This window comes from Papio anubis, chromosome 12, assembly GCF_008728515.1.
Source record: "Papio anubis isolate 15944 chromosome 12, Panubis1.0, whole genome shotgun sequence".
Lineage (NCBI taxonomy): Eukaryota > Metazoa > Chordata > Mammalia > Primates > Cercopithecidae > Papio > Papio anubis.
This window is the reverse complement of record NC_044987.1, coordinates 114,267,599-114,295,472: the sequence shown is the minus strand read 5'-3', so window position 1 is coordinate 114,295,472 and position 27,874 is coordinate 114,267,599. Positions and strand designations below refer to the sequence as shown.

The 27,874-nt window shown below is 55.5% G+C and overlaps 1 protein-coding gene across 7 annotated transcripts; it reads left to right on the top strand.

Moving 5' to 3' along the window:
* Positions 1 to 27,384, top strand: EHD1 (EH domain containing 1). Of its 7 annotated transcripts, none has more exons than XM_009185697.4 (7): positions 1 to 97; positions 1,255 to 1,681; positions 5,428 to 5,525; positions 19,965 to 20,377; positions 23,197 to 23,265; positions 24,630 to 24,794; positions 25,261 to 27,384. In XM_009185697.4, the coding sequence occupies exons 1-7, from the start codon at positions 79 to 81 to the stop codon at positions 25,783 to 25,785; spliced, it is 1,716 nt and encodes a 571-aa protein (XP_009183961.1). In that variant the 5' UTR covers positions 1 to 78; the 3' UTR covers positions 25,786 to 27,384.
* Positions 27,385 to 27,874: the final 490 nt, after the last annotated feature.

The following is a 27,874-nucleotide window of genomic DNA, read 5'->3' as shown; positions in this document are numbered from 1 at the left end:
CCACTGAAAATTCTCACCAGCCTGGACAGCCAAAGGGGTCTGTGTGTGGCCGGGGAGGATGGCGGGGGAGTGAGCCCCATGGAACAGCCAGGAACTGGTAAGGGGAGGTAGGCATAGGTCCCAGTAAAAGATGGTAAATGATGGTGACCCCGAGAGGAAAGCGGAAGTATTTGGGTTTTAAAATTTCCCCCTAAGTTCCCACAAGATTTCATTGTTGCACCCACACTTCCCCACTTCCCCGCATAGGGAATTTTCAATTTCACTTCCCAAAACGCAAGTGACCAGAGGGCCTCAACTTCCTCATGTCCTCCTGCCCTGCCCCAGCTGTAACCTCTGTGGGGAAGCCTTCTGTTCTCCCGCGCGCGTCCGGTGTCACCCATGTCCTCCCCCGCTTGCGTCCCTCTCCCACTCCCACCCCTTCGGCCTGAGGGGAGGTCAGGCCTCTCGCTGCCCGTCAGTTTGCCCGTGTGCCCGCTTCTCCTTGCCCATTTTTATTCCCCCAGTTACCGCCCCGCCCCGGATTCTCTACTCCCTCAGCTTGCTCTGCTACCACTTTCCTGCCTCTCCCTCTCCCAAAGCAGATAAAAGATGAGGGGACAAAGACAGTGTGTGTCTGGGAAGCTGGGCAGAGAGGAGTAGGTGCCGCGGCCCGGGGGTACTCCGATGATTCCGGGGATTCTGAGCCAGCGGGAGGACGGCACGTGGGGAACGACGGGCGCGGCGCGTAGTCAGGGAACCAAGGCACTGGGCACTGGGTGTCTCGTGGAGCCATCCCGCGGGGGTGTGGGGGGTCCACGGTGCCGGAAGGCGCGCAGGCCCACGGACCGTCGCCGCCTGACGCCTGCTCCTCGCCTGCCTAACCGCAGCACTTTCGCGAGCCTCCCCACGAGGGGCGGGGCGAAACAGGTACGGTTGCCACGGCACCCGGACCACAGCCTCGCGAGATTTGGAATCAGCCAATGGGAGGTGGGGGAGGGGAAGACGTGGCACAAGTCTAAGGGGCGGGGCCGGGAGGGGCTCCTCCCTACCTCTCCCAACTGCGCCCTGCCCCCGCCGCGGCGGCGCGAGCCGCCCCTCAGGGACTGACCCTATAAAGACCGCTCCGCGAGGAGCGCGCTCCATTCGGCAGAGGGCGCTTCGGCTGGCTGGGCTGTGCGCCTGCGCAGTGTGGGTCGCTTCTCGTCCCCTGCCGTGGCCGGCCGCGCCTCGGCTCCGCGCCCTCGCCCCGCTCTCAGCCGCCGCTCTGCCCCGCAGCAGCCAGCCCCGTGTCCGGCAGTATGTTCAGCTGGGTCAGCAAGGATGCCCGCCGCAAGAAGGAGCCGGAGCTCTTCCAGACGGTGGCTGAGGGGCTGCGGCAGCTGTACGCGCAGAAGCTGCTGCCCCTGGAGGAGCACTACCGCTTCCACGAGTTCCACTCGCCCGCGCTGGAGGACGCTGACTTCGACAACAAGCCCATGGTGCTCCTCGTGGGGCAGTACAGCACCGGCAAGACCACCTTCATCCGGCACCTGATCGAGCAGGACTTCCCGGGGATGCGCATCGGGCCCGAGCCCACCACCGACTCCTTCATCGCGGTCATGCACGGCCCCACTGAGGGCGTGGTGCCGGGCAACGCGCTCGTGGTGGACCCGCGGCGCCCCTTCCGCAAGCTCAACGCCTTCGGCAACGCTTTCCTCAACAGGTACCCACCCATCACTCCAGGGGGCGGGGGGCGCGGCCGGGGCACACACCGCACTGGGAGCCTGACCCTCCCGTGGCTGTCGCTCCGCCGTCCTTTGTCTCCGAGGCCCCAGTGAGACCCTCAGTGATCACTCCCTGGTCCAAGGGCCCTGCCGCTTCCCAGAGAAAACCCGCCGGTTTTCTAAGAGTGGGCGTTGCCGGCTCCCCCAGCTTCTGTTGTCCCCAGAATCTTCCAGGTTAACCACCGAGCCCTCCTGCAGATCCCAGCCCCACTCCCCTCAGAACCAGGGCCGCGGTGGGAAGCTGAGCCATTCCTGAGCTCCTTTTCTTGGTCTCCACCTCCTTCCCGCAGACTGGATGCACCTAATTCATGGAAATCAACCCTCCCCTCCCTGTCTCCTTAAGTGTCAATAGCAAAACACAATGAAACTTTTAGTCATTCCCTTTTCTGGTGCGGGGTGGGTCTGCTCTGCCTCCCCTGGGAGGGTGGTTTTGTGTAGGAGGGAGGAGGAGGATCTACTGTGGCTTGCTGACTTTGGGGCAGCCCCTTGGGGGCAGGGGACAGTTGAGGTTTGAACACTTCTCCCAAAGGCAGCTCTCAAGAGGTCAGTGTTGCCTTGAGGGATTTCAGGAAGCAGGATGAGGTGGTGGCAGTGGGAGCCCTGCAATGAGATTCTGGCCCTAAGCCCTTCTGTGCACTGAGAGACAGAATCTGAGGTTCCTGCACCCGCTTGGACCTCACTTTCCCAGTGAAGTGGCCTCTGTACACGAGGAGAGTGATCTCCAGGACTCTGCCTCTCTCAGTGCTGTGAGTGAAACACAGTGCCCCCGCCCCTCAAGGAGTGCAATGGCCAGGCTCACTTTTCTCCAAAGAAACTTGAGACATCCCGGTCCCAACCCCCAGGCATACCAAAGTACTTCATACCAAAGGACTACCTACCAAAGTACTTCACAGACCCTGCCCTCCCTGCCACCCACATTCACGGACTCCACATGCCTTTCAAATTCTGCACCAGGGAAGAGCCTCTGAAGGAATCTTTGAATCCTGCCTTCCAGGTCGCCGCCCTGCGTGGTCACATTCCTTTCCAGATGCCATCTAGCCGTGCAGGGCAGCTTGCCCTAGAGCCAAGCCAGTGGCCAGGCCTACTCCATGCACAGAACTGACCTTCAGCAGGGTCTGTTGCCACTTCCAGTCATTTCAGACCGCCCTGCTGTTTTGTGGACGTTGATGTTTGTCTATCAAGGTCAGGTTGAGTGCAGCCCTTTGGGCTAGGGGCCCTGAAGAGGCGGGGTCCTCTTGCTCTGACCTTACCTCGTTTCAAGATTTGTGCTTTGCGCACTGGTAGAGAAGTGATTAGCTGAAACCATTAGCTGGTGGGAGCCATTCGACCCTGTGAAAAGTTTGGCGGCTGTGCCAGAAAGTCCAAGTGTTAGGTCTCTGCTTCCATGCAAAACTTTGGGAAACCGTGGGAAGGGTCACTGCCCCCGCTGCCTCTGCTGTCCCGAGCTCTTCACTTTCCTTGTGAGGGCACACCTTTTTTGAAAGGAGAAACATGGCACAGGACCAGTTTTCTGAATTTGGAAGCCTAGAGTTTCAGAGCTGGAAGGATCTTAGACATCATCTCCGCAGCTTCCACCTCACTGGTTCAGGAAACCGAGGCTCAGAGGGTCCAGCTGATTTGAGGAAGTCACCCCTTGGGTCAGCCAGCACTGACTGCCTGGTTTTTGCGCAGCCAGTTACTGCCTTCTGCTGCTTCTACCTGAAAAAGAGCAATTCAGGATTGCTTTGTCCGAGACTGGTGCTTTGATGACTTTGGTGCCACAGGATCTGAGAGGTGGCACACGTTTATTTCCTTCTTGCTGCCACCTCATCTCCAGAGGATCCCTGATCACTGATGGCCTTGCTGAAAGGGCCCTGTCAGCCCGCGCTGAGGCCCCGAGCTGTGTCAGGATGTGTAGTGTGGGGAGCGTGCCCGGCGAGGAGGGTGCAACAAAGGGGGCTTTTCTCTGGCTGATACAGCCTCTCCCGGCTGAGTCTTAAAGAGACTCATTGAGTCGTGAACTTGACTTTCCGACCTTTTTCCCATATGTGGCTGCTCTAAGAATAAAATCAGCTGGAGCAGACCAAGGCAAGGTGCAGTCAGGGTGTCCTAAGAGTGTCTTGCGAAAACTCATTGCATAACTGGGACTGCCACCTGTGTGTCCTTGGTGAAATGGAATCAGAGGCATCTTTGCTGCTTGCTGCCTTTCTTGTTTTCTGCCATATACCCTGGACTCTGCAGAGCAGCTGGTTTCTGGGTCCTGTAGATATTAACTTGCTTTCTGGGCTCATTTATGAGGCATTTTTACGTATGTGACTTGGCTTCCCATCCTTCTATTCTGTAATAATCTCTCCAGCGCCTCCTGTCCCCAGCAGGAAGGCCAGGCCTGACCTGCATGCATTGCTGCTGGCACTGGGAGAGTGAGGCCCACGTTTTGCTCGCCCTGTGGGTCAGCTGGTCTTGCTCCACTGCTTTACAGAGCACCCCTTGCCCTGGCCAGCTGCCCTCTGCCTGCGGGCCCCTGGTTGCTGGGGGATGGGGCCAAAGGGAGAAGCTGATCGGCTGGGAGTCCTCCCCTCTGTTGGAAAGGCAGCTTCAAGTCTGTGTCCTACAGATAATAGGTCAGTCTTTTCTTTGCTCTCACTACATTTTTCAGAGAAGTTTTTTGTTTGTTTTTTGAGACAGAGTCTCGCTCTGTTGCCCAGGCTGGAGTGCAGTGGCACATAGTCTCGGCTCACTGCAACCTCCACCTCCTGGGTTCAAGCAATTCTCCTGCCTCAGCATCCTGAGTAGCTGGGATTACAGGCATGTGCCACCATGCCCAGCTAATTTTTTTATTTTGGGTAGAGATGGGGTTTCACCATGTTGGCCGGGCTGGTCTTGAACTCCTGACCTCAAGTGATCCGCCCACCTTGGCCTCCCAATGTACTAGGATTATAGGCGTGAGCCACCACGCCTGGCCTTTCAGAGAAGTTTTTAAAGGAGCTTTTTCTGTGTCCAGTGAGGGATCCCTGCTCTCAACTGGGACTGCGCTTGCCTTTCTGGGCTGTTACAAGCTTAGTGCGAAACTCAGATGTGTGTCGCTAAGCCCTGGCCCACGAGTCGCCAGCCTCTCCATGGCCTTGTTCTTCCTGAGCCTGCTCCGACTTTCAGAGAATAGGGTGTCTGTGCTTCTCCGTCCCACCGTCTACCAGCCTGTGTGGTCCCCAGCTTTTGCCCGCCGTCCATTTCAATTCCCTCACCCGAGCGGCTGGTTGAAAGGGCAGGGCTGGCCGTAGCAGTAGTAGGAAGGGGCCAGCTCTCTTCAATGTGGACATTTAGCCAAGTGGTGGAAAGATGGGATTTCAAGGTCCCAGTGTGACCTTCTGTCTCCCCTCTGAATTGAATGGTGACCTAGGCTTGCATAGTTTTCACTAGCAAGTCAGCAGCTTGAAAGTTGATCTCTCAAACTCTAGGGGAAAAGTAAATGTGAGGAAGTGCCGATGTGGGTCAGTTTGAGCCTGCTGGTTGCATTCCTGGTTGAGAAAGTCTGTACAATTTGCCGGCCACCCCTGGAAACTAAGACAATAGAAAACCACCTGTCAGTTCCCCGCTTCAGGAGAGGAAGCCACAGATGGAGCGAAGGAGTACAGAGAGCCCTTTGTTGTGTCCGGAGCAGCAATGACTGTGTCTTGATGCCTCTCTTCTGGCTCTTGCTCTCGTGTAGGTTCATGTGTGCTCAGCTGCCCAACCCTGTCCTGGACAGCATCAGCATCATCGACACGCCCGGAATCCTGTCTGGAGAGAAGCAGCGGATCAGCAGAGGTAAACAGCTCTGACTGCAGCTCGGCCGCTGGCTTTGTCACAGATCCTTCTCTCTAAGATCTGCAACCTGGTTCAGATGCTGCCTTTGAGATTTCTCCATTTTTTTTTTTTTTTTTTTCTGAGACGGAGTCTTACTCTGTCACCCAGGCTAGAGTGCAGTGGCGCGATCTCGGCTCTCTACAACCTCCGCCTCCCAGGTTCAAGCCATTCTCCTGCCTCAGCCTCTCGAGTAGCTGGGACTACAGGTGCCTGCCACCACGCCTGGCTAATTTTCGTATTTTTAGTAGAGATGGGGTTTCACTATATTGGCCAGGCTGGTCTCAAACTCCTGACCTCGTGATCTGCCCACCTTGGCCTCCCAAAGTGCTGGGATTACAGGTGTGAGCCACCGCGCCCAGCTGCCCTCAAGATTTCTTCCAGTCTCAGGCTTTCTTTTTTTTTTTTTTTGAGACGGGTGTAGTGGCTCACTGCCTGTACTCCCAGCGCTTTGGGAGTGCAGTGGCGGGCAGATCATGAGGTCAGGAGATTGAGACCATCCTAGCTAACATGGTGAAACCCCATCTCTACTAAAAAATAGAAAAAATTAGCCGGGTGTGGTGGCGGGCACCTGTAGTCCCAGCTACTCAGGAGTCTGAAGCAGGAGAATGGTGTGAACCTGGGAGGCAGAGCTTGCAGTGAGTCGAGATTGTGCGACTACACTCCAGCCTGGGTGACAGAGCGAGACTCCATCTCAAAAAAAAAAAAAAAACAAAACATGTGTCCGAGTAAGAACCCATTTTACATCAGCTTCCCATCTCCACAGTGCTCTGTGCACTGAAAGGGCGGGAGCTGCTTTCTTCCTTGGCTCCCTAGGCCCAGGCGATGGGAGCAACCATGGTGAGACTGCAGCCAATCTTGTGTGGCTGTCATGCTTTTGAACCCTTGGGGCATGCTGGAAACAACAGGATCAGAATGGCCTTGGGCCATGCTGTGAGGGTGCAGGAAGTATTGCTGACTGTGAACAAGCCCCTGGTCCCCAGAGCTTATTAGCCTTAGTCTGTGTTTAAAAACCTTTGCCCCCCCAAAGCCATATACATTCCTCACGAGTCCAGCAGGACTGAGAGAGAGCCAAGCAAAAGGAGAAGCTGGTAGAAATTCATGGAACAGTTAGGGGCTGGTGGAAGTTTGCTTATATTTGTTTAGAGGTTGATAGCAGCCTCCCTGGCTGAGGCCTTCATGCTGTGCAGTAGTGTGCCATGCCCATTCCAATTGTGTAAACTCCTGCCTAGATTCTGCCAAGCTCTTTTGAAGATTTGTTTCAGGATGAGTCTGAACTGGGTCCTCCCATCTGTCACTGCCCCTTTTTCGCAGAAGGGTGGGGCACTTTGGGGCCTGATGCTTTCTGGGAGGAGCTTGAGGGTAGGCTGGTACCTGGCAGGTGGAGTGGAGTCTACAGCTCCAAATGTGAAAATGAAATAAGATCAAACTCAAAGAGGGGTTGAGGACAAGGGAGCAAGTTTGTTGATGATTAACTTGCAGATCTTTCCGGTGTCCCTTACCCTCTGGACTGGCCTGTGGTGCGTGAGCCTTGCAGTCAAAGCTGGCAGCTAGGATTTGGGGTGCACGTATCTCTCTGCTGGGGCTCTGAGGGCGTGGGGACTCTGTTCTTGGAGCTGAGAAACCTTGCTTCTCTTTCCTTCCAGCCTTGCGGGCCTTGCCCGTGTGGGATCGCATCAGAGCGTACTGAAATCATTGCCCCTCATCTGGTTTCATAGCTGCCAGTTAAGCTGTTAGATTGTCCCACCCCTGGTGATAGTGACGCTCCTAGGAGTCCAAGGGAGTAGATTTGGAGACCCTTTCTAAAAGAAAAAAAATAAGGCGAGGGCTAGTATTTTTATTTCTTACTGCTATTATTGTTCCAACCTAGTTTTAGTAAATACCTGATAAGCAAAAACCCTGTCGTTTGCCAAAGCAAGGTCAGAAAATCTGAATAAGTTACTTTTTTTTTGTTTTTGTTTTTGTTTTTTTTTTTTGAGACAGAGTCTCACTGTGTCGCCCAGACTGGAGTGCAATTGTGTGATCTCGGTTCACTGCAACCTCCTACTCCCTGGTTCAAGCGATCCTCCTGCCTTAGCCTCCCAAGTAGCTGGGATTACAGGTGTGCGCCACACATGCCCGGCTAATTTTTATATTTTTAGTAGAGACGGGATTTCACCATGTTGGGCTGGCTGGTCTTGAACTCCTGACCTCAGGTGATCTGCCTGCTTCAGCCTCTCAAAGCATCATCACAGCCTTGAACTTTTGGGCTCAAGCGATCCTTCTACCTTAGTCTCCCGAGTAACTGGGCCCACCGGTGCGGGTCATTGTGCTCGGCTGGGGTTGTATGTCTTGTGTTGCTTGCCTTGACCCTTGCCCTCTGAGACACTCTCTCCCCACTGCTTACTTCCTCTGCTTCCTTTCCCTGGTAGGAAAGAGGCAGGCAGAGGTGTCTACACTGGCTGTCTCTGGGACAAGCACCAAAGTGTATGCTCCATATCAGTGGATCTGCAGACACAACATGGCATTTTGATTGGGAGCAAGGGGTGGACGTAGGTGTTGCCTTGTGGTCCCCGCCTTGGAGTTGCTTGTGCAGATGACAGGTTGGAGGAGCAAGCCAGCAGGACACAAGGCTGCTGTCAGTGTGCTGACCTGTTCTGCCTGTGTGGCCTCCCTGTCCCCTCCAGGCGCAAAGTGTGGCCCCTCTGCATCCCTGAGAGGCCAGGCTCCCCTATATCCACAGAAGGTCATCTCTAGCCATCATGGGCAGGAAGGAGCTGGTGGCTGAAAGAGAAGTACATCACTCTGATTGGAGGAGGGGTTTCCTGCTGTGAAGTAGCAGAAGATCAAACCGATTTTATTAGACCATTTCTTTTCCTCCATAGCCCTGGCGGCCTTGGTTTAGATGTGTCTTACTGAAAGTTACCTGGTTAGGGTTTGAATGATGGTGTTGTATTGTCAGGAGAAAGCATCGCTCAGTACCTCTTGGAGGTGCTAGGTGTAAACTCCAGGATGAGCCCCACTAGGTGGACACAGGAGGAGTGGATTTCTGTTTCCGGAGGCCACGCCCATCAGTCATGGAAAGGCCCGTGTGACCTGTCCAGCAGAGGAAGTCGGAGTCAAGCAGTGCGTTCCCGGCAGGGCTGGCTGCCTACTACTGCCTTTGCTGGTGGCGTGGAAGGCAGGTGTTTCCCTTTCAGAAAGATAGGGCCGGCAGAGCACGCACATGGGCCCCGGCGTGACACGCCTCCCCTGTCCTGCCATCCCGTTCCCTGGAAACATGTCCTTGTGGAGGCCATGGATGGACATTGGGGTTGCTGATTTCATTTACTTCCATTTCCCACCCCGTCTGGCCCCTCCTGGCCTCTCCTGACTCTTTTTCCCCTTTCCCCATGGTCCTAATGTGTGCAGGAAACACGGTCTGGAAAGATAAGGTGGGCTGGTGCAGGCCCAAAGCGGTCAGGATGCAGCCGGGCTCTGTCAGGGATCCCTGACGACTGCCTCAGGGACGAGAAGGGGGCCGGGTTGGGGTCTCTCGGGCTGCCTTTGCCTGTGTGCTAAACTGAGTGACTTTAAAGATACTATTCTCCTGTGTCAGCAGAGAAAGGTGGCCTCTGGGGGCTGCGTTCATTCTTGAGTGCTGCCTGTGTGACTGATAAGGGCACAAAGGGCAGCTGGGCCTGGCAGGGGTGGTGCCCTTGGCTCCAGGGGCTGCCGACCAATTGCGTGGTCCCGGCAGTGCCTGGATGCCGAGTCATCCCCTGGCGGGGCCTCTGTGGGCAGCCCGGCCAGTTCGTTCCCCATCGTGGTCACTAGGCAACTGTGAACAAAGCGGGAGTTTTTGTGCCTCAATCTCCCCATGAAAGCTGTATCGGCAGGGTAGTGTTGCTTCAACTTGCAGTAGCAGATCGGAGACCTGGCCAGCTTTGTATCTGACTTTCTGCTGGCCACTGCCACGTCAGTGAGCTCCACTGAGTTATCATAGCTGCTGCATCTAGGAGGAAGCTCCTGCCTTTCAGAGGAGGAAGCAGGGCTTAGGAAAGTTAAGTAATTGGCCTAAGATGACAGCGAGGCCAGCAAGTGTCGGCGCTAGGATTTGGACCCAGGCAGGGGCTGTGCTCCTGCTGTGGCAGAGCTGAGATGGGCACCTTGGCATGAAAGCTGCGGGTCCAGGAGTGCCGAGAGCTTGGGTCAGACAGATCTTTGCCCTGGTTGGGTCATTACTGTGGAGGTCTTCTCAGCCCTCCTGAGACACACAGAGGCCACCCTCTGTTTCTCTCCCGCCCAAGGTTAGACTCCAGTCCTGAAATGGACCTGAGGTCTGGGGCTTTGAACAGCAGTGCTGGTATTGTCTTCCCTGTTCCCTGTCTCCAGCCATAAATGACCCCTTGGGCTATCCAGGGAGCCTGGTGGCCTGGGCTCTCGTTTGCCCTCTGGTGGTCTGCAGGCTCCCTCTAATCCTGGGAGCTGTCCTGATCCTTAGTCGTTGGATGGGGCCTCCCTGCCCACACTCCAACCTGTGTGTCCTGAGCCCTCTGGCCCAGAGGCAGGCCTGCACCGTGGGCCGCCCCCACTTGCTGCCGACACCTCCTGAGGTGGAGATGCCGCTGCCAGCAGCCCCCCCAGGCCAGGGTTTCACCAGGGTGCTCCGAAGACCATCAAATGCTCCCAGGGGCAGCCCAAAGGCCGTGAGCCAGGCCAGGTGCTGTGTCCTTCTTGGATTCAGCATCCACAGCACGGGTAGATCAGAAGTTCAAGTCCCACATCAGTACTTGGGGAGCTGGGTGGCTGTAGGGAGTTGCCATAGTCCCTGAGAACTGCATCAGTCCATCAGGAAACAGCACAGCTGCTCCGGTTATTGTAGATTACTGGAATTTACATGTTAAGCTCTTGCCTTAGTGCCTGGTGTACAATTAAGTGTTCAAGTGTCAGCTGGTTCATAGTCAACAGATTGAAAAGCCCAGGGCTTTCCAGACTATGATCTGAGTAACATCCTGGGGAGTATCAGGGCAGCGCTGACTCAGCCGGGGTTTCCCATTGGGTTCCAGGCCCTCCTTTGCTCCCAGCTCCAGGCCTTCCGAAACCCCCTGGTCGTCCCACCTGACTGTGGCCTCCCTCTGTGGCCCAGCAGGCCAGGATGCCAAGACAGCTTTTGGCCTCAGCCTCTGCTGGGGGCGTGCAGGCTCTGCCGCAGAGGAGGCGTACCAGGCGCTGCCTGCGCTCGGCACCTGTTCCCCAGGCTGCGCACTGGCGGTGGGCTGGGGAGCAGCTGGCCAAGCGCCTGCAAACATTCCGTTTATATTTGGGGGATGAGGCATTCTTCATGCGTTTGAAGTCCTTGCCTACACACCCATCAGAATCTGAGCTTCTTAAGCCCAAAATACAAATCCTGCGAGTAAATAAGAGCAAACATTTACTCCTGCTTGCAGTGTGCCAGGCTCACTCCATCCTCCCGCGGCCCTCCGAGCTGGAAACCTACTGTCTTCATGTTACAGATTGAGAAGCTGGGAACCGAGGTTCTGAGAGCAGAGGCCTGCTGGGTCATACAGCTGGTTGTTGAGTAAAAGGTTCAGGATGGAAATGTGGGCCTGATTCCAGAGCTCCTCTGCCTCCTCCCGCCCCTCTTTTCTGCTCTTGTCTGATTTGCTGGGGTCTACGTTGTGTATAGTGAAGTCCACCCTTCTCAGGTGCCCGGCTGTACAAAGCATTCCTGGACGGCCACCACCATGACACAGAGCATTCCCATTGTCCGAAAGTTCCCATGCCCCTTATAGTCACTCCTGGTCCCAGGCAGCCCACTGACCTTTGCCTTTTCCGGAATGTACCTAAATGGAATCATACAGGATGAAGCCTTTTGCTTCCACCTTCACTTAGCAGGATGCTTGTGAGCTGCATCCATGTGTTTGAGAGCACCCGTGGCCCGCTCCTCTTTGTTGGGGGTCCTTGTCCCATCATAGGGATGCACCATCAGTTGTCATCCGTTCACCTGTCAGGGGCGCCTGGGTTGTTCCACCTGGGGCAGTTTTGAGTCAAGTTCATGCTTTGTGTGGGTGTGTGCTGCTGTTGCTCTCAGGTAAAGCTGAGGAATGGAGGCGCCTCTGTGCTCCCCTGGAAAACCCTTCCCGAGCAGCGTCAGCCTGAGCAAGCCCAGGAACGAGGCCTCGGGTACGGATTCCTCTTAGTTCCTGGATCTCTGTTTTGTTTTTCTGGGCCCAGCGCGCGTTGGAAACCTGTGTGATGGAGAGCTAGGGCGAGAAATACTGAAGCCCACGCAGCTTGAATGACAGGAAACAAAAGTTGATTGAAGACAAACCCTCTATTGTTTCATGTTCTAGAAATCTTTGGAATGTATAAAGCAGCTTTTCCCCCTGCGGCTGGAACTACCTGTGTTTTGGAGGCTGCCGGGGTAGGGCAGGGAGGCCTGAGAACCTCCCTTTTCCCCTTCTGCCCTGGCGGGAAACATGGTCCGGCTGTTGTCAGAAAGGCAGATCCTCTGAGGCCAGCGCCTGGAGAGAGGACCCCAGAGCCACAGTGGCCGGGAGGAGGCTGGGCGGGATGTGGGTCGCCATGAGAGGCACCTGCGTGCGCGCTACCCTGAGGTGCCACGCCTGGCTCAGCCTGGTTGCCTGGAGCCGCTCTGTTCTTTCGTCCCACACCCCCAGGACTTCTCGTTTTCACTTTTTAGAAATTGTGATAAAGTACACCTAACATATAATATTTCCCATTTTAATCTTTTTTTTTCGGGGGGAGATGGAGTTTCACTCTTGTTGCCCAGGCTGGAGTGCAATGGCGTGATCTTGGCTCACTGCAACCTCCGCCTGCCAGGTTCAAGTGATTCTCCTGCCTCAGCCTCCCAAGTAGCTGGGATTACAGGTGTGCGCCACCATGCCCGGCTAAGTTTTGTAGTTTTAGTAGAGACGGGGTTTCACCATGTTGACCAGGCTGGTCTCGAACTCCTGACTTTAGGTAATTCGCCCACCTTGGCCTCCCAAAGTGCTGGGATTGCTGGCATGAGCCACCGCGCCCAGCATTTTTTTTTTCTCCCGAGACAAAGTCTTGCTCTGTTGCCCGGGCCGGAGTGTAGAGGTACAATCTCGGCTCACTGCAGCCTCTGCCTCCTGAGTTCCAGCGGTTCTCCTGCCTCAGCCTCTTGGGTAGCTGGGATTACAGGCGCACAGCACCACACCTGCCTAATTTTTGTATTTTTAGTAGAGACGGGGTTTCACCATGTTGGTCAGGCTGGTCTTGAACTCCTGACCTCAGGTGATCAGCCTGCCTTGGCCTCCCAAAGCACTGGGATTACAGGTGTGACCCACTACACCCAGCCTCATTTTAACCACATTTTTTGGTCATGCACCCCAGAAAAGTAGATTTTAACTATTTGTAGGTATGCATTTCACTGACATTTAACACGTTCTTCATTGTTCAGCTGTCACCACCATCCAGCTCGAGAGTTCTTCAGTTCCCAAAGGGAAACTCTTCCTGCTCCACACCAGCTCCCCTCCCTGCTCCCCGCAGCCCCTGCACTCCCCATTCTATATTCCTTTTCTGTGCACTTGATTTCTCCTGGTATCTCCTGTGAGTGGAATCCTACAGTGCCGTATCCTTTTGTGACAGGATGTTTTAAAAAAACTTTCATTTTAGGTTCAGGGGTACATGTACAGATTTGTTATACAGTTAAATGGAGTGTGGTGGGGTTTGGTGTACAGATTATTTCATCACCCAGGTAATAAGCATAGTATCTGATAGGTAGTTTTCTTTTCTTTTTTTTTTTTTTGGAGACAAGGTCTCACTCTGTCACCCAGGCTTGGAGTGCAGTGGCATAATCACAGCTCATTGTAGCCTCAACCTCCCAGGCCCAAACAATCCTCTTACATCAGCGTCCCAAGTAGCTGGGAGTACAGATGCGTGCCACCACACCCAAATTTTTTAAATTTTTGTAGAGAGGGGGTCTCGCTATGTTGCCCAGGCTGGGCTCAAGCAGTCCTCCTGCCTCAGCCTCCCAAAGTGCTGCAATTACAAGCGTGCGCCACCATGCCCAGCCTGCTAGGCAGTTTTTCTGTCCTCACCCATTCCACCCTCAAGTAGGCCCTGGTGTCTATTGTTCTCTTCTTTGTTGCAATGTGTACTTGATGTTTCGCGCCCACGGGTAAGTGAGAACATGCGGTATTTGGTTTTCTGTTCCAGCGTTAGTTTGCCGAGGATAATGGTCTCCAGCTCCATCCGTGTTGCTGCAAAGGTCATGATCTTGTTCCTTTTTATGGCTGCGTAGTATTCTATGTGGTATACGTACCATGTTTTCTTTATCCAGTCTACTGTTGATGAGTATTTTGGTGGATTCCATCTTCGCTATCATGAATAGTGCTACAATGGACATGTGTGCATGTGTCCTTATGGCAGAATGATTTCTGTTCTTTAGGGTTTATGCCTAGTAATGCGATTGCTGAGTCGAATGGTAGTTCTGTTTTAAGTTCTTTCAGAAATTGCCAAGCTGCTTTCCACAGTGGTGGAACTGGTTTACATTCCTGCCAGCAGCGTATAAATGTTCCCTTCTCTCTACAACCTCACCAGCATCTGTTGCTTTTAGACGTTTTAATAATAGTCATTCTGACTGTTATGAGATGGTGTCTCATTGTGGTTTGATTTGCATTTCTCTAATGATTAGTGATGAGTATTTTTTCATATGCTTGTTGGCTACGTGTGTGTCATCTTTGGAAAAGGTGACAGGCTTATTTCATCACTTAGCATCCTGTCTTCCAGGTCCCAGGATTTTCTGAGCCAGAGCTTCCTGGTGGCTCATGATCCCTTATCAGAGGGGGCTCTGGCTTTTACTCACTAAAACCACTCCCTCTGCAGGCAGGCCTTTCTCTCCAGCCCACCAGCTTGGGCCATGTTTTCTGTGTCCTTTTGCTAGGTGTCAGTTCTGTCACTCCCACTGGGGCCTGAGCTAGTCAAGCTAACAGCAAGGCCCCTCCCTTGGTGGGTTCCAAAGCCTGAAGGCTTGTTGCCTTGGGCAGTGCCAGGGGTGCTGGCAAGCCCTGTTCTGTACTTGTCACCAGCCGTCCAGCTCTGATCCAGAGAGTGGCTCGGTGCTCCTGCTGTGCGGGGTAGCCTTTGGCACCTCTTGAAACCCGGCGTCTTTAAGACTGAGTGAGGTGCTTTGAGGGCAGTGAGGGCCTGGTGGGCTAAGGAGCACCGGAGGGCCTGGTGGGGCTTGCAGTTACCTGGTCACATGCCTGCGTGGCACAGGCCTGAGTGCTGTGGCCCTTTTTTGTCACCTGTGGGTGTGGCTGGCCGGTCACTGTGTTTCCCTCACAGCAAAAGCACATTTTCTGTAATAAACAGGAAATGTTATTCACCTGCAAAAAAATGGACTTACCTCTGTTGAGTCCAACTTGAGATGATGGCCAGTAACTGGGTTTCGGGGCAGGTGGGGCTGGGCTCCTTGACCTGGGGCAGGGAGTTTTGGAGTGCTCACTCTTCCTTCTCCTCTTTTTTCTCTCTTTCCCCAGGGTCCCCCAGCCATCCAGGGGGAGGCGGGAGTGGGGCCTTGCTGGGTGGAGTTTGGGAGGGTGACCTCAGCTCCCCAGGCGCCGTCCTGACTCCCAGGCCAAAGCTAACATGGGCTGAGCACACCCCGTCAGGGCGCCCTTATTCCCAAGAACTCAGTTTTGGCATCACAGCCTCCCCAGCTGTGTGAATTCTAGTTTCAGCTTGTGGCGGGCTGAAGACAAATGATTTGTCGAGGGGAGAAGTTGGGCCCCCTTTTTGCTGAGCGAGGAGCCTCAGTCCTTGAGTCATCGCCTTTTCAGTACTGACCTGCGTTCCCAGAGCTGGCCATAAAAGGCTGTGGGCTGCGGGCCCCAGGCAGGCCCTGCAGGCTCAGCTAGTGTGGCCTGGTGGCTCCAGGGGCAGAGGCGGCCTCTCCCTGCCCCTGCTTCCCTCATGTTGCCCTTGGCCTCTCTTTCTGGTTTTCTGCTGAGACTTCACCCTTTGGGCATCCCCTCCTGTGGAGCTCGGAGCCAGCTGCAGGGAGTCCGGGTGCCCGGGGCCTCGTACTTTGGAAGCAGGAGCCTGTGGTGGCATGAGGTGCCCTGGCGCGATGCCCTTCCACACCTTCTGGGCACAGGGAACCTGGCAGTTCTGCTGTCTCCGACCATCCGCCTAAGCCTCTGGAAGGCTGACCGGGCCTCCCTGCCCAGGCTGGAGGCCAGGACCCCGGCTTCCCTGCACTCCTGCCCTGTTGAGAAGCTTGGCCCTCAGGGCTGCTTCTGGTCCGAGAGCCTTATTTCCTGTTGGGCTGGGGCAGGGAATGGTCGCACATCACCTGTGGAGAGGCTGCGGAGGCTGTGTGGCTGAAGCTGTGGATTTGGGATTTTCCTTACGTTTTGGTGACTTTGCTCAAGGATGAAAGTCCTTGACCGATGATGGGTCCCAGGCCGCTGTCCCCTTGTTCCCACAGAGCCCTGGCTTCCCCGGCCCCGGCCTGCGGAGAAGGCTGTCCCTGCCGGGTCCTGGGCTGGAGGCCCAGTGCTCCCACATGCCCTCCTCCCTGCAGCGCCGAGCGCCGGCCGAGGAATAGCGCCGGCCGAGGAATTGGTATTTAAATTTCACAGATGGACAAAGTAACTGAGAAGTTTAAGAAAAGAACTTCAGGTCACAGAGTCAGTGGCAGGGGGCGGGAGTGAAGTGCAGAGCCATCTTAGTGGCCTGAGTTCCTTCTGGGAGCACCAGGTGTGGGGATGGGCTCCGCGCCCCTGCGGCTTTGGGCTCACAGATGGCGCCAAGCACGCTTGGGCCTGGGGCCGGGGCGGGCGGTGGGAGTGTTTATCCCATGAACGAGCTTGGCTCTGCACACCCGGTGGTGCCGTTTATCTTGGCGTGCTTGTGCATGGAGGCAGCCTCTCGGGAGCCTGGGCTGTGGACCTGCTTTCGCCCTGGAGGGCTTTGCAGGGTGGGAGCAGCGGATGCCACCAAGGGGGAGCCCGTGCGGTGGTGGAGTCAGCAGCAGCTCCCGCTGGGGTACAGCAGGGCTGCCCTCCCATCGCCGTGGGCGACCCCGTCCAGCTGCTGCTTTTCCCTTGGAGCTCCCACCTCACTGCTGTTTTTCTATCCCGCTCAGTCTAGAGAGTGCCCGTGTCCATCCCCAGCTTGGCGAGAGGGTGGTGAGTGTTTTTCACGGGGATGCCAGGAGTGGGCAGTGGGGTGAGGACGGGTTTGGGTCCAAGCTGGGCGACTGTCAGACTGTTGTGTGCAGGAGTGGCTTCTCCCACTTACTTCCAGAGCCTGACTGCTCTCTGGGAAGTACTTCGTGCTTCTGAAGAGGGCCGGCCTACATTTGGGTGGCCTGGGACCTGTGGGCAGACTGAGCCAGGGAGGTGGAGGCTTGCCCAGAATCAGGCAGAGAGGACGTGGCCCCTCGGGGGTGGGGCTCAAGCTCCCCAAGGACTCCGGGCCTTTGTTTCCACATGGCCCGCCTGTCACTCCTTACTCTTCCTAGACCGGGAAGGACAGAGGTTTTACTCTAGGGGCAGAGGAAGAGGTGAGGATTTGTTTTGTTTTGTTTTGTTTTGTTTTTGAGACAGGGTGTCACTCTGTCACCCAGGCTGGAATGTAGTGGCATGATCACAGCTCACTGCAGCCTCAACCTCCTGGGCTCAGGTTATCCTCCTGTCTTCGCCTCCCAAGCAGCTGGGACTACAGGCCGGTACCACCTTTGCAGAGTCGGGATTTTGCTGTGTTGCCCAGGCTAAAGTGGAAATATTTTGAAGAGGCCTAGTTGTCATGTAGGATTTAAATTAAACCACTGTTACAGAGACCCAAAAATCATTGGCTTAAGTCAGATAGCCGATAGTTTATGTGAAAAACAACAGTCCAAGGCCATTCTGAACATGCAGCTTTCATCTCTGAACCCAAGGTGCTTCCTCCAGCTCCTCCCATCACATCAGTGTCCCAGTCCTCAGGAGGGAGAAAACAACAAAGGGCTCATGCTCCTTTCCTTGTTCATTTCTGCTGAAGGAAGCTGGGAAATGCAATCTCAAGCTGGGAGGCCATGAATCCAGCTGAAACTAGATAGTTATTTCTAGTTCCTTCCTTTAGGAGGAATTTCAGTTAGCAGTCTCTGCCACAGGCGACAGAGTTTGCTTTAATTGGCGGGCCTTAATTGGGCCGTAATGGGTTGGTGGGAAGCAATATAGAATAGAGTTTAGAATCCAGACACAGTGGCTCAGGCCTGTCATCCCAACACTTTGGGAGGCCAAGTCAGGAGGATCTCTTAGAGCCCAGGAGTTCAGCATAGACATAGTGCTGAACATACCTACAAAAATAAAAATTTAAAAATTAATCAGACATGGTGGCACATGCCTGTAGTCCCAGCTACTCAGGAGTCTAAGGTGGGGGGATGGCTTGAGCCCAGGAGTTCAAGGTTCAGTGAGCCAAGATTGTGCCACTGCACTCCAGCCTGGGTGACAGAGCAAGACCCTGTCTCTAAAAAAAAGAATATAATTTTTTTAAAAAAAGAATATAGAGCCTAAAGCTGGAGTCTATCCAGTCCAACCACTTTGTTTTGGAGAAGTATTTAAGACCTAGGAAGGGGAAGTGGTTTGTAGCACTTCCTGGGCTTCTTGTAGAGCAGAGGTCAGCAAACTTTTTCTGTAAGGGTCGGATAGTTAATACTTCCAGCTTTGCAGACCTTTCACAGCTTTGCAGTTTCTATCACAACGACTGAACTCTGCTGTGTTAGACAAAAGAAGCCATGGATAATACAAATGAGCATGGCTGTGTTTCAATAAAACTTTATTTATACAAACAGGTGGTGGGCCAGGTTTGATTCCTGAGCTGTAGTTTGCCAACCCTTGTTGCAGAAAATAAGTGAGATTCCTGCAAAATGGGGAGCCTGGCACATCAGCACTGAACAAGGAGCAGCTGCAGTTACTGTTGCAGGCACCTCTTGTCACTGCCTTCCCAGGGCACACAGCTGGCAGGTGGCAACACTGGAGTCTATGTTCTACCATCTATGCTGTGCTGAGCACAGTGCTGGGTCTCCTCACTCTCGCCCTCGTCTGACCCACCTAAGAGCTTGCACTATGGGACGACTTTTGCATTAGCACCTGTTTATGCCAAGTGCTACATGGGTTGGGAGTGTTATGGTGGGGGCAGGAATAGGGGAGATAATCCTGCCCTCAGGGTGCTGTACTGTCTAGATGAGCACCTTCTAGGAATTTTTTTTTTTTTTTTTTTGAGACAGAGTCTCGCTCTGTCACACAGGCTGGAGTGCGGTGGCGTGATCTCGGCTCACTGCAACCTCTGCCTCCCAGGTTCAGCAATTCTCCTGCCTCAGCCTCCTGAGTAGCTAGGACTACAGGCATGCGCCACCACGCCCAGCTTTTTTTTTTTTTTTTTTTTTGGAGATGGAGTCTCACACTGTCGCCCAGGCTGGAGTGCAGTGGCGTGATCTCAGCTCACTGCAGCCTCTGCCGCCCAGGTTCAAGCAATTCTCCCGCCTCAGCCTCTCGAGTAACTGGGATTACAGGTGCCTACCACCACGCCAGGCTAATTTTTATATTTTTAGTAGAGATGGGATTTCACTATGTTGGCCAGGCTGGTCTTGAACTCCTGACCTTGTGATCCACCCACCTTGGCTTCCAAAGTGTTGGGATTACAGGTGTGAGCCACTGTGCCTGGCCTTTTCTTTTTTCTTTTCTTTTTCTTTTCTTTTTTTGTGTGTGACAGTTTCTCTCTTCTTGCCCAGGCTGGAGTGCAGTGGCATGGTCTTGGCTCACTGCACTCCTGGGTTCAAGCGATTCTCCTCTCTCAGCCCCCCAAGTAGCTGGGATTACAGGTGCCCACCACCACGCCTGGCTAATTTTTGTATTCTCAGTAGAGATGGGGCTTCACCATGTTGGTCAGGCTGGTCTCGAACTCCTGGCCTCAGGTGATCTACCCACCTCAGCCTCCCAAAATGCTGGGATTACAGGCTTGAGCCACTGTGCCTGGCCGCTTCTAGGACTTTTATTTTATTTTATTTAGAGACGGAGTCTTGCTCTGTTGCACAGGCTGGAGTGCAGTGGTGCGATCTCAGCTCACCACAACCTCCTCCTCCTGGGTTCAAGTGATTTTCCTGCCTCAGCCTCCCAAGTAGGCTAGGACTACAGGCTCGAACCACCAGGCATGGCTAATTTATGTATTTTTAGTGGAGACAGGGTTTCACTATGTTGGCCAGGCTGGTCTCAAACTCATGACCTTGTGATCCTCCCACCTTGGCCTCCCAAAGTGTTGGGATTACAGGCGTAAGCCACTGCACCCGGCCTGTAGGAATTTTAAAAACTATCTCTAGCTGAGAAATACCAGGCCAGGTTGGAGATGAGAGCCATCAGAGCAGCAGGTCCCTTGGCACCCCTGAGCTCTCCCTTCTCTTCCCCGCAGGCTATGACTTTGCAGCAGTCCTGGAGTGGTTCGCCGAGCGTGTGGACCGCATCATCCTGCTCTTCGACGCTCACAAGCTGGACATCTCCGATGAGTTCTCAGAAGTGATCAAGGCCCTGAAGAACCATGAGGACAAGATCCGCGTGGTGCTAAACAAGGCAGACCAGATTGAGACACAGCAGCTGATGCGGGTGTACGGGGCCCTCATGTGGTCCCTGGGCAAGATCATCAACACCCCCGAGGTGGTCAGGGTCTACATCGGCTCCTTCTGGTCCCACCCGCTCCTCATCCCTGACAACCGCAAGCTCTTTGAGGCTGAGGAGCAGGACCTCTTCAAGGACATCCAGTCTCTGCCCCGAAACGCCGCCCTCAGGAAGCTCAATGACCTGATCAAGCGGGCACGGCTGGCCAAGGTAGACCCCAGGGTGAGGGGAGCAGCCTATTGCCAGGCAGGGCCGTGGGGCTCTGAGATAGGCACTCAGGGCCCCGGGATTGCCCGAGACCCATCCCAGCTCACTGCACAGGCGGACCTGCGCTGCGCTGTTTCCCTCTGCAGAAACCAGTCTTTGGTCAGCACCCGCGTGCAGCCTGCTCTTAACTAAGATTCTCCACCCGGCCTCCCTCTAAACCTGTTCTGTGTGTGGTTTATGCCCCATCTACTTTCAAGAAGGGTTTGACTATGCTTACAACACAGAAACAGCACACAGGAAGTTACCGCTGAAGCAAAGGAGGCAGCCTCAGAAATGGGGTGTTGGGGGATAGAGCTCTGAGGCTTGTTGGCTTCCCTCTAGGGTTTTTTGTTTTTGTTTTTGAGGTGGAGTCTGGCTCTGTTGCCCAAGCTGGAGTGCGGTGGCATGATCTCAGCTCATAGCAACCTGCACCTCCCAGGTTCGAATGATTCTCCTACCTCAGCCTCCCGAGTAGCTGGGATCACAGGCACACACCACTATGCCCAGCTAATTTTTGTATTTTTAGTAGAGGCAGGGTTTCACCATGTTGGCCAGGCTGGTCTCAAACTCCTGACCTCAGGTGATCAGCCCACCTCAGCCTCCCACGGGATTACCCCTCTGGGGTTTACTGGGCCTGAAGTGCACTCAGCACAGTGCTGGACGCCAGGGACATGGTGGGGAGTGACACACAGCCCATCCACTCCTCAGCCTTCATGGGGAAAGCAGAGCACACAAACAAAAACTAAACATCAGTTGTTTGTGTCGTCTTGGAGTGAGCACAGGCTGCTGCGGGAGCTGGCGCTAGGGGCTGTCCCAGTGGAGTAGAAGGGCTGGGGGAGGCCTGGCAGGAGCTGAAGCTTAAGCTGCGATAGGAAGCAGCTCGTGAGGAGACGAGGTGCCAGCCTACAGACTGGGAAGCACTGGGCACGGAAGCCAAGGTCACGCTGAGGCGGTGTCAGTCCAGCAGACCTCGCAGACCATCCTTACGTCTCCTGGCAGCCCAGGCCCGGTGGCACCTATCAGCAGCCTCTGAATGGCGGAAGGGTTTGGAATCTCAGTGGCTGACCAAGTACTTGAGTGAGAGCCAGCGTGGCTGGGGCCAGGAATCAAAGGTTAATGCCACCGGCGGGCCCTTCCAACACAGAATGACAAACACATGCCCTTAGGGTGTCTGACTTTGGATAACACCCTATTGTGAGCCAGCCTAGACGAGTCACCAAGAGTGACAGTCCCGGCTGTGGTTGGGGTTGGCCCCGTGGACAGGAGTGTTTGACACAGATCGTCTGAACAGCTGAAAAGTGACCAAGCCCACACTTGTATCTTAGCAGGGCACCTAGCTATTCTTTCGGGCTCTTAGTACAGGGTTCGGCTGTTTAAGAAATAGGCTCCAGCCAGGCATGGTGGCTCACACCTGTAATCCCAGCACTTTGGGAGGCCAAGGTGGGTAGGTGGATGACCTGAGGTCAGGAGTTCGAGACCAGCCTGGCCAACATGGTGAAACCCCATCTGTACTAAAAAAATACAAAAATTAGCCGGGCATGGTGGCGCACGCCTGTAATCTCAGCTACTTGGGAGGCTGAGACAGGAGAATCACTTGAACCCAGGAGGCAGAGGTTGCAGTGAGCCAAGATAGTGCCACTGCCCTTCAGCCTGGGTGGCAGAGCAAGACTGTCTCAAAAAAAAAAAAAAAAAGAAAAAAAATAGGCTCTGGCCAGGCATGGTGGCTCACACATGTAATCCCAGCACTTTGGGAGGCCAAAGCAGGAGGATCCCTTAAGGCCAGGAGTTAGAGACCAGCCTGAGCAATCTAGTGAGACCCTGTCTCTATTTAATTTAAAAATTAAAAAAAAATTAAAAAATTAAAAGAAAGGCCCTTGCTGTAGCTCCCATCTCTAGGCCAGGCCAGAGCGTGGCTGGGGAACTGTCCTGCCTGCCGAGCCAGGCCCTTTGGTGATACGTCCCCAGTTCTTCAGTAAGACAGCACAGAGAGCAGGGTGCTTGCCTCCACCTCGTGGCATGCAGGGGGTACCAGGGCAGACCTTGTGTGGGCATTAAGGCTTCAGTGGCAGCTGTGCCTGTGGCCAGGGTCACAGTCCCCCGATCTCCAGAGTATAGCTGAGGACTGAGGATGGGCACTTCCTGGGGAGCCCATGCCCCTGCCTGCTCAGAGGCATGGAGACTCTGCAGGCGTGGAGCACAGTGGCCCTCGTACCCACTCTGTCTCGAGGCCAGACAGTCAGAGGGCATGTGGGTGCCACCCGGCCTGAGCAGTGAGAACTGACCCATCATCCTTTGCCACCACTGTCCTCCCCTTGTGTCGCAAGTGCCCTGGGCCCCACCTCACCTGCAGATGAGGAATTCTCATTCCGGCCTGAACCTCCGTGAGCTGTGTGCACGGGCATGGGCCAGACGCCTGCTCTGGAGGACACAGGGCTGCGTGGTTTTCTTATTTTTAATTTTATTATGTTATTTTTTGATTTTTTGGAGACAGAGCCTCACTCTGTCGCCCAGGCTGGAGTGCAGTGGCATGATCTCGGCTCACTGCAACCTCCACTTCCCAGGCTTAAGCCATTCTCCTGCCTCAGCCTCCTGAGTAGCTGGGATTACAGGCACCCACCACCACGCCCGGCTAATTTTTATATTTTAGTAGAGATGGGGTTTCACCATGTTGGTCAGGCTGGTCTCAAACTCCTGACTTTAGGTGATCCGCCTGCCTTGGCCTCCCAAAGTGCTGGGATTACAGGCGTGAGCCACCGTGCCCAGCTGGCTGGATGTTTTTCTAGAGATCTCCCTTCTGGAGCTTCCCTGTGAGTGGAGTCAGCTTTGAGAGAGGAACCCATGCAAAAACCCAGGTGAGTGACCCCGGCGTCAAAGGACAAAGGACGTCCTGAGCTGATTGGTATGGGTGTGGCCCTGACTGAGGCCCTCTCCTTGCAAGGCAGAGAAAACTCCCCTGCTCAGCCACCTTTGAGGACAGACAGGACAAGGGGCGGGCATGAGCCCCTGCCTGTTTGTCTGTGAGACCGTGTGTGACCGCCAGGCCCTAGGCACACTGAGTCACCACGCCTGGAAAACTCTGTGGCCTCCAGTGTTGCCTCACACCTGCCACTTCCTTTTCCTGGAGTGAATGGTGCTTTCTGTGGTGACTCCCACCGGCCTGGGATCTGCCTGCCACAGTGTCCCTGGGAGACCCTAGATCTAGACCCACATGGCACGGGGCTGTCTCCCTCAGGCAGTTTTCAACCAGGCCCCCGCCCAGGGCAGAAAGGCTTAGGCTGAGTGGGGTGGTGGATGGGCTGGAGCCGGGGAGAAGGGCAGCGAGGCTGGCTGGCCGCAGCCCTCCGTGGCTGGACACAACTTGGCAAGGCCGAGGGATCTGAGGGCTGGGCTGCTCTCGAGGGGTGCCAGGTTCCCAGCTTGCTGCGGGGAAATGAAGGGGGTACCGCCCTGAACTGGCACGTCTAAGCAAGGTATTGACGCTTGGATAAAGCTGGCAGCTGCCAGGAGAAGCCTTTGTGGGATGTTTTGAATCCTTCGTCATCTGAGCTGTGATGATGGAGTGGAGTGTGGCACGGGCCCACTGGAGTTCTGTGGGCTCCATCAGCACTCGGCAGGGATTTGGACATGCAGGTTGGTGGGCCCTGCAGGAAGCCTGCTCCCAACTCGGGGGAAGGGGGCTTGCAGAGAAACAGAAAGAACATGGGCTGTGAGGCACCTTCAGCAGCCCTGGGTTCCAATCCCAGCTCCTCCACATGGAAGCCAAGTGCCCCAGGCAGCGCTTCCCAGCCTTACTTAGGGCCAGGGTTGGGGGAATCCCACCCCGCAGGGCTGCGGTGAGGGTTGAATGGAGGGTATGTGATGTGCCCAGCGGTGCACAACAAATGGCCTCCTTTGGGTTGACAGACTTGGTTTTACTGTTCCTGGATCATCACAATGATCCATGCAAGGCCAAGGCTGTTGTCTTCTGTTTCAAGTGCGTTTTCCTGTCCTGTCCTCTGCCCCACGGCAGTGAACAGCTGTGGCTCTTGCCAGATTGTGTCTGCTCCTAGGCCTGTGGGAGCCAGCGGTGGCAGCAGCCTTAAGCTTGACCCATCCCTCCCGCTTCCCTGTTCCTGAGCGAGCACCTTGGAGTATCCTTGGAGTGTCCTTGGAGGCTCTGCTCTCGGGGGCAGCCTGGACCAAGACAGCGCCTGATGGCCACCCCCTGTCCTCACAGGTTCACGCCTACATCATCAGCTCCCTCAAGAAGGAGATGCCCAATGTCTTTGGTAAAGAGAGCAAAAAGAAAGAGCTGGTGAACAACCTGGGAGAGATCTACCAGAAGATTGAGCGCGAGCACCAGATCTCCCCTGGGGACTTCCCGAGCCTCCGCAAGATGCAGGTATGGCTGTCCCGAGGCCCCATGCAGGCTGGTGGCCATCAGGGCAGGAGGAAGGCCGAGGGCACTGGATTTGGAGGGAATCCCATCTCCATGGGGAAGGGCCTCCCTGAACGGAAGCAGCTGGGTTAATCACCGGCACCCCACCCAACTCAGAGTTGACCCAGGGGGTGACACTGCAGAGGGGAATGTGGTGACTCACCCTGCATGGTGGGGGGAGGGCAGGGCCATGCCAGCCGCTCTGGTGCCCTGTCCATTAATCCCTTGCTGCCGCCCTGTAAGGAAAGAGCTGGAGTTGCCTCCTGTGTACAGGTTAGAGAGCCAAGAGCCAGAGGGGTTCGCCGAGTCGCCCCTGCTAGTCGGGGGGAGCAGCACTTTCTGCTTGAGAAGCCCTCACTGGAACCACCTGGCCTGGAATCTGGGAAGGGGCCACCCTTCCCAGCCCTTGTCTTTCCTCCCCTGCCCACAGGAACTCCTGCAGACCCAGGACTTCAGCAAGTTCCAGGCCCTGAAGCCCAAGCTGCTGGACACGGTGGACGACATGCTGGCCAACGACATTGCGCGGCTGATGGTGATGGTGCGGCAGGAGGAGTCCCTGATGCCTTCTCAGGTGGTCAAGGGCGGCGCCTTTGACGGCACCATGAATGGGCCGTTTGGGCACGGCTACGGCGAGGGGGCCGGCGAGGGCATCGATGACGTGGAGTGGGTGGTGGGCAAGGACAAGCCCACCTACGATGAGATCTTCTACACGCTGTCCCCTGTCAACGGCAAGATCACGGGCGCCAATGCCAAGAAGGAGATGGTGAAGTCCAAGCTCCCCAACACCGTGCTAGGGAAGATCTGGAAGCTGGCTGACGTGGACAAGGACGGGCTGCTGGACGACGAGGAGTTCGCGCTGGCCAACCACCTCATCAAGGTCAAGCTGGAGGGCCACGAGCTGCCCGCTGACCTGCCCCCACACCTGGTGCCGCCCTCCAAGCGCAGGCATGAGTGATGGCACCTGGCCCCGCACCTGCCATCTGCACGCCCGGCTGGGAGGCAGAGACGGAGGGAGGGGAAGGCTCACCATTTCTCAAGGTCCATAAAGACTGAGCGGATGTTTCCTCGCCTCTCGAAAAGGAAAACCACCATCTTTATTTTAAGGCTGTTCCTGGGCCTGGCGGGGGAGGCAGGGGTGAGATGATGGAATTTTGTGCACAAGAACTATGGATATTTTAATATATAACGTTAGAGGCAGCGTTCTTTGTCGCCGCCTCCTCTGTGTGACAGCCACATGTGCACAGCCTCTGCCCCCCACCGGCCTTTGCTCTGCTCTGGCTGCAGCTGGACAGTGCAGCGACTGTGACCGCAGGGGAGCCAGGTCGCCCTTTTGGCAGCTGCTAGGCTGGGACTGCATGGACAGGAACACCGGGCACCCTCCGTTTGCTTCTGAGCTGAGGTTGCTTCACGGGGCCGTGGCTTCCTTCCTCACCCGGCTCTGCCTCCCCCGGGCTCTCGGGCGAAGTGGGTTCTTGTGCCTTCCCCTCCCTGGCCCAGGCTCCCCGTGTGCGGGCCCTGCCCTTTCCTCCCACGCCCCACCGGCTCCCATGCACCACCCCGCTCAGCAGTCACAGAAGCAGGGCCCAGCAGCCTTTTTCAGGGGTCCAGGGAGTAGGAGAACCATCTTCCAGAAAAATACATAAGCTAGTTTCTGTTCTGTAAAGTGACATCTTTCATACTTGACCAAATTTCCCAGTAACTTCCCAACCACTGTTCAAAAGCTGTGATTTTTGTCTCCCCTTCCCACCCTCCAGCCAAGGGCAGTCCTGTCCAGGGGGCATTAGATGTGGGTACCCGGGGAGCAACCCCTTCCTGGACCCCAGCGTTGCGTTTCCTGGCTGAGGAAGGGTGGTCATCCCAGCTCCTGCCCCACCCTCTCACTTAACTGGAGCTTTGGGAAGTGCCCTCCACAGTGGGAGGTGGGTGGTGGGTGAGGGCTGGCGGGGCCTCATGACAGCTTGGTGCTGGTAAGAGGAAGCCCATGGTTCTGGCCAGGCTCTTGTGTCCAGACAGCGGGGACCAGGGGAAAACCCAGTCCCTTCTGTAATCCCCCTTCATTTCCTACCTTCCTTCCTCCTCTGTTTAGCAAAGGAGGGCAGCTGACTTGGATGTCCTTAGAACGCCCCGGCCCCAGGCTGAGCAATAAGAAACCGGAGCCTTGCGGCCCAGTGGCCTGGGCCAGTTCAGGCCACCTCCCCCTCCTCTGCCTGGGGCCATTGAGCCCAGCCTCCAGGGCCCCAGCGCATTCGCAGGCCAGCGGCCACTGTCCAGGCTATGATGGCACCGAGGCAGGTGGAGCACCGGGCGCCACACAGCTGGGCTTCCCACCAGGCTCTCCCGCGGGGGTCTCAGGGAGCTTCCCCCCAGCGCTGCTTGGAGTCTGCAGGAACTGTCCTTGTTCTCACTAGCCCATCACTCCATACAGTATTAGGTGAGGATGGATGGGCGCTGTCCTCGCCAGGAAGTCACTGTGGAAGTTGCAGTGGCTTGTTCATACCTGTGGGAAGAAAAGTGAAGACTTTCCCCTTGCATTAAAAAGCTGAACTGTGCCGAAGCTTCGGGTGCTTCCTTGTCTTTTCCAGGGGCAGCAGTCCTGGGTCGTCCTCCCCTGGTGTCTGCGGGGGCGATGCCAGCAGGGACAGAGTGGCAAGGCCGCCGGGGCAAGGTGACCAACCCTGCCCAGTCCTGCTCTGCTGGGCAGTAGCTGCCCCCTGCTACCAAGAGGGCCAGGCCTGCGGGGAAAACGGTTTCCAGGGGATGATGCCCCCTTCCCTGTGTGAGGTGGGAGCTGAGCAGGAGTTCACTTGGGGTGAGAGGGGGAAAGCAGTTGGGAGAATGTTGATAACTGAGGCCTAGGCTGGCACCCCTCAGCCACAGACGGATGAGTGGGCACCTGCGGGGCCCTCAGCACTGGGTGGCGTCAAGTAAACAAGGGCTTCTGGGCTCTGGAGCCAGCCTGGCTCCTTGCTAGCCCCAAGGGCGGTTTAAATACAGGGAAGCTGGGCCTCTGAAGACAAAGCAGATAGCCCGTGACAAACATGCAA

Bases quoted from the DNA above. Each gene is read 5' to 3' on its own strand.
- EHD1 (XM_009185697.4), top strand. The intron at 1,682-5,427 runs GTACCCACCCAT...GCTCTCGTGTAG, and splicing joins GGCAACGCTTTCCTCAACAG to GTTCATGTGTGCTCAGCTGC. The intron at 24,795-25,260 runs GTATGGCTGTCC...CCCTGCCCACAG, and splicing joins CGAGCCTCCGCAAGATGCAG to GAACTCCTGCAGACCCAGGA.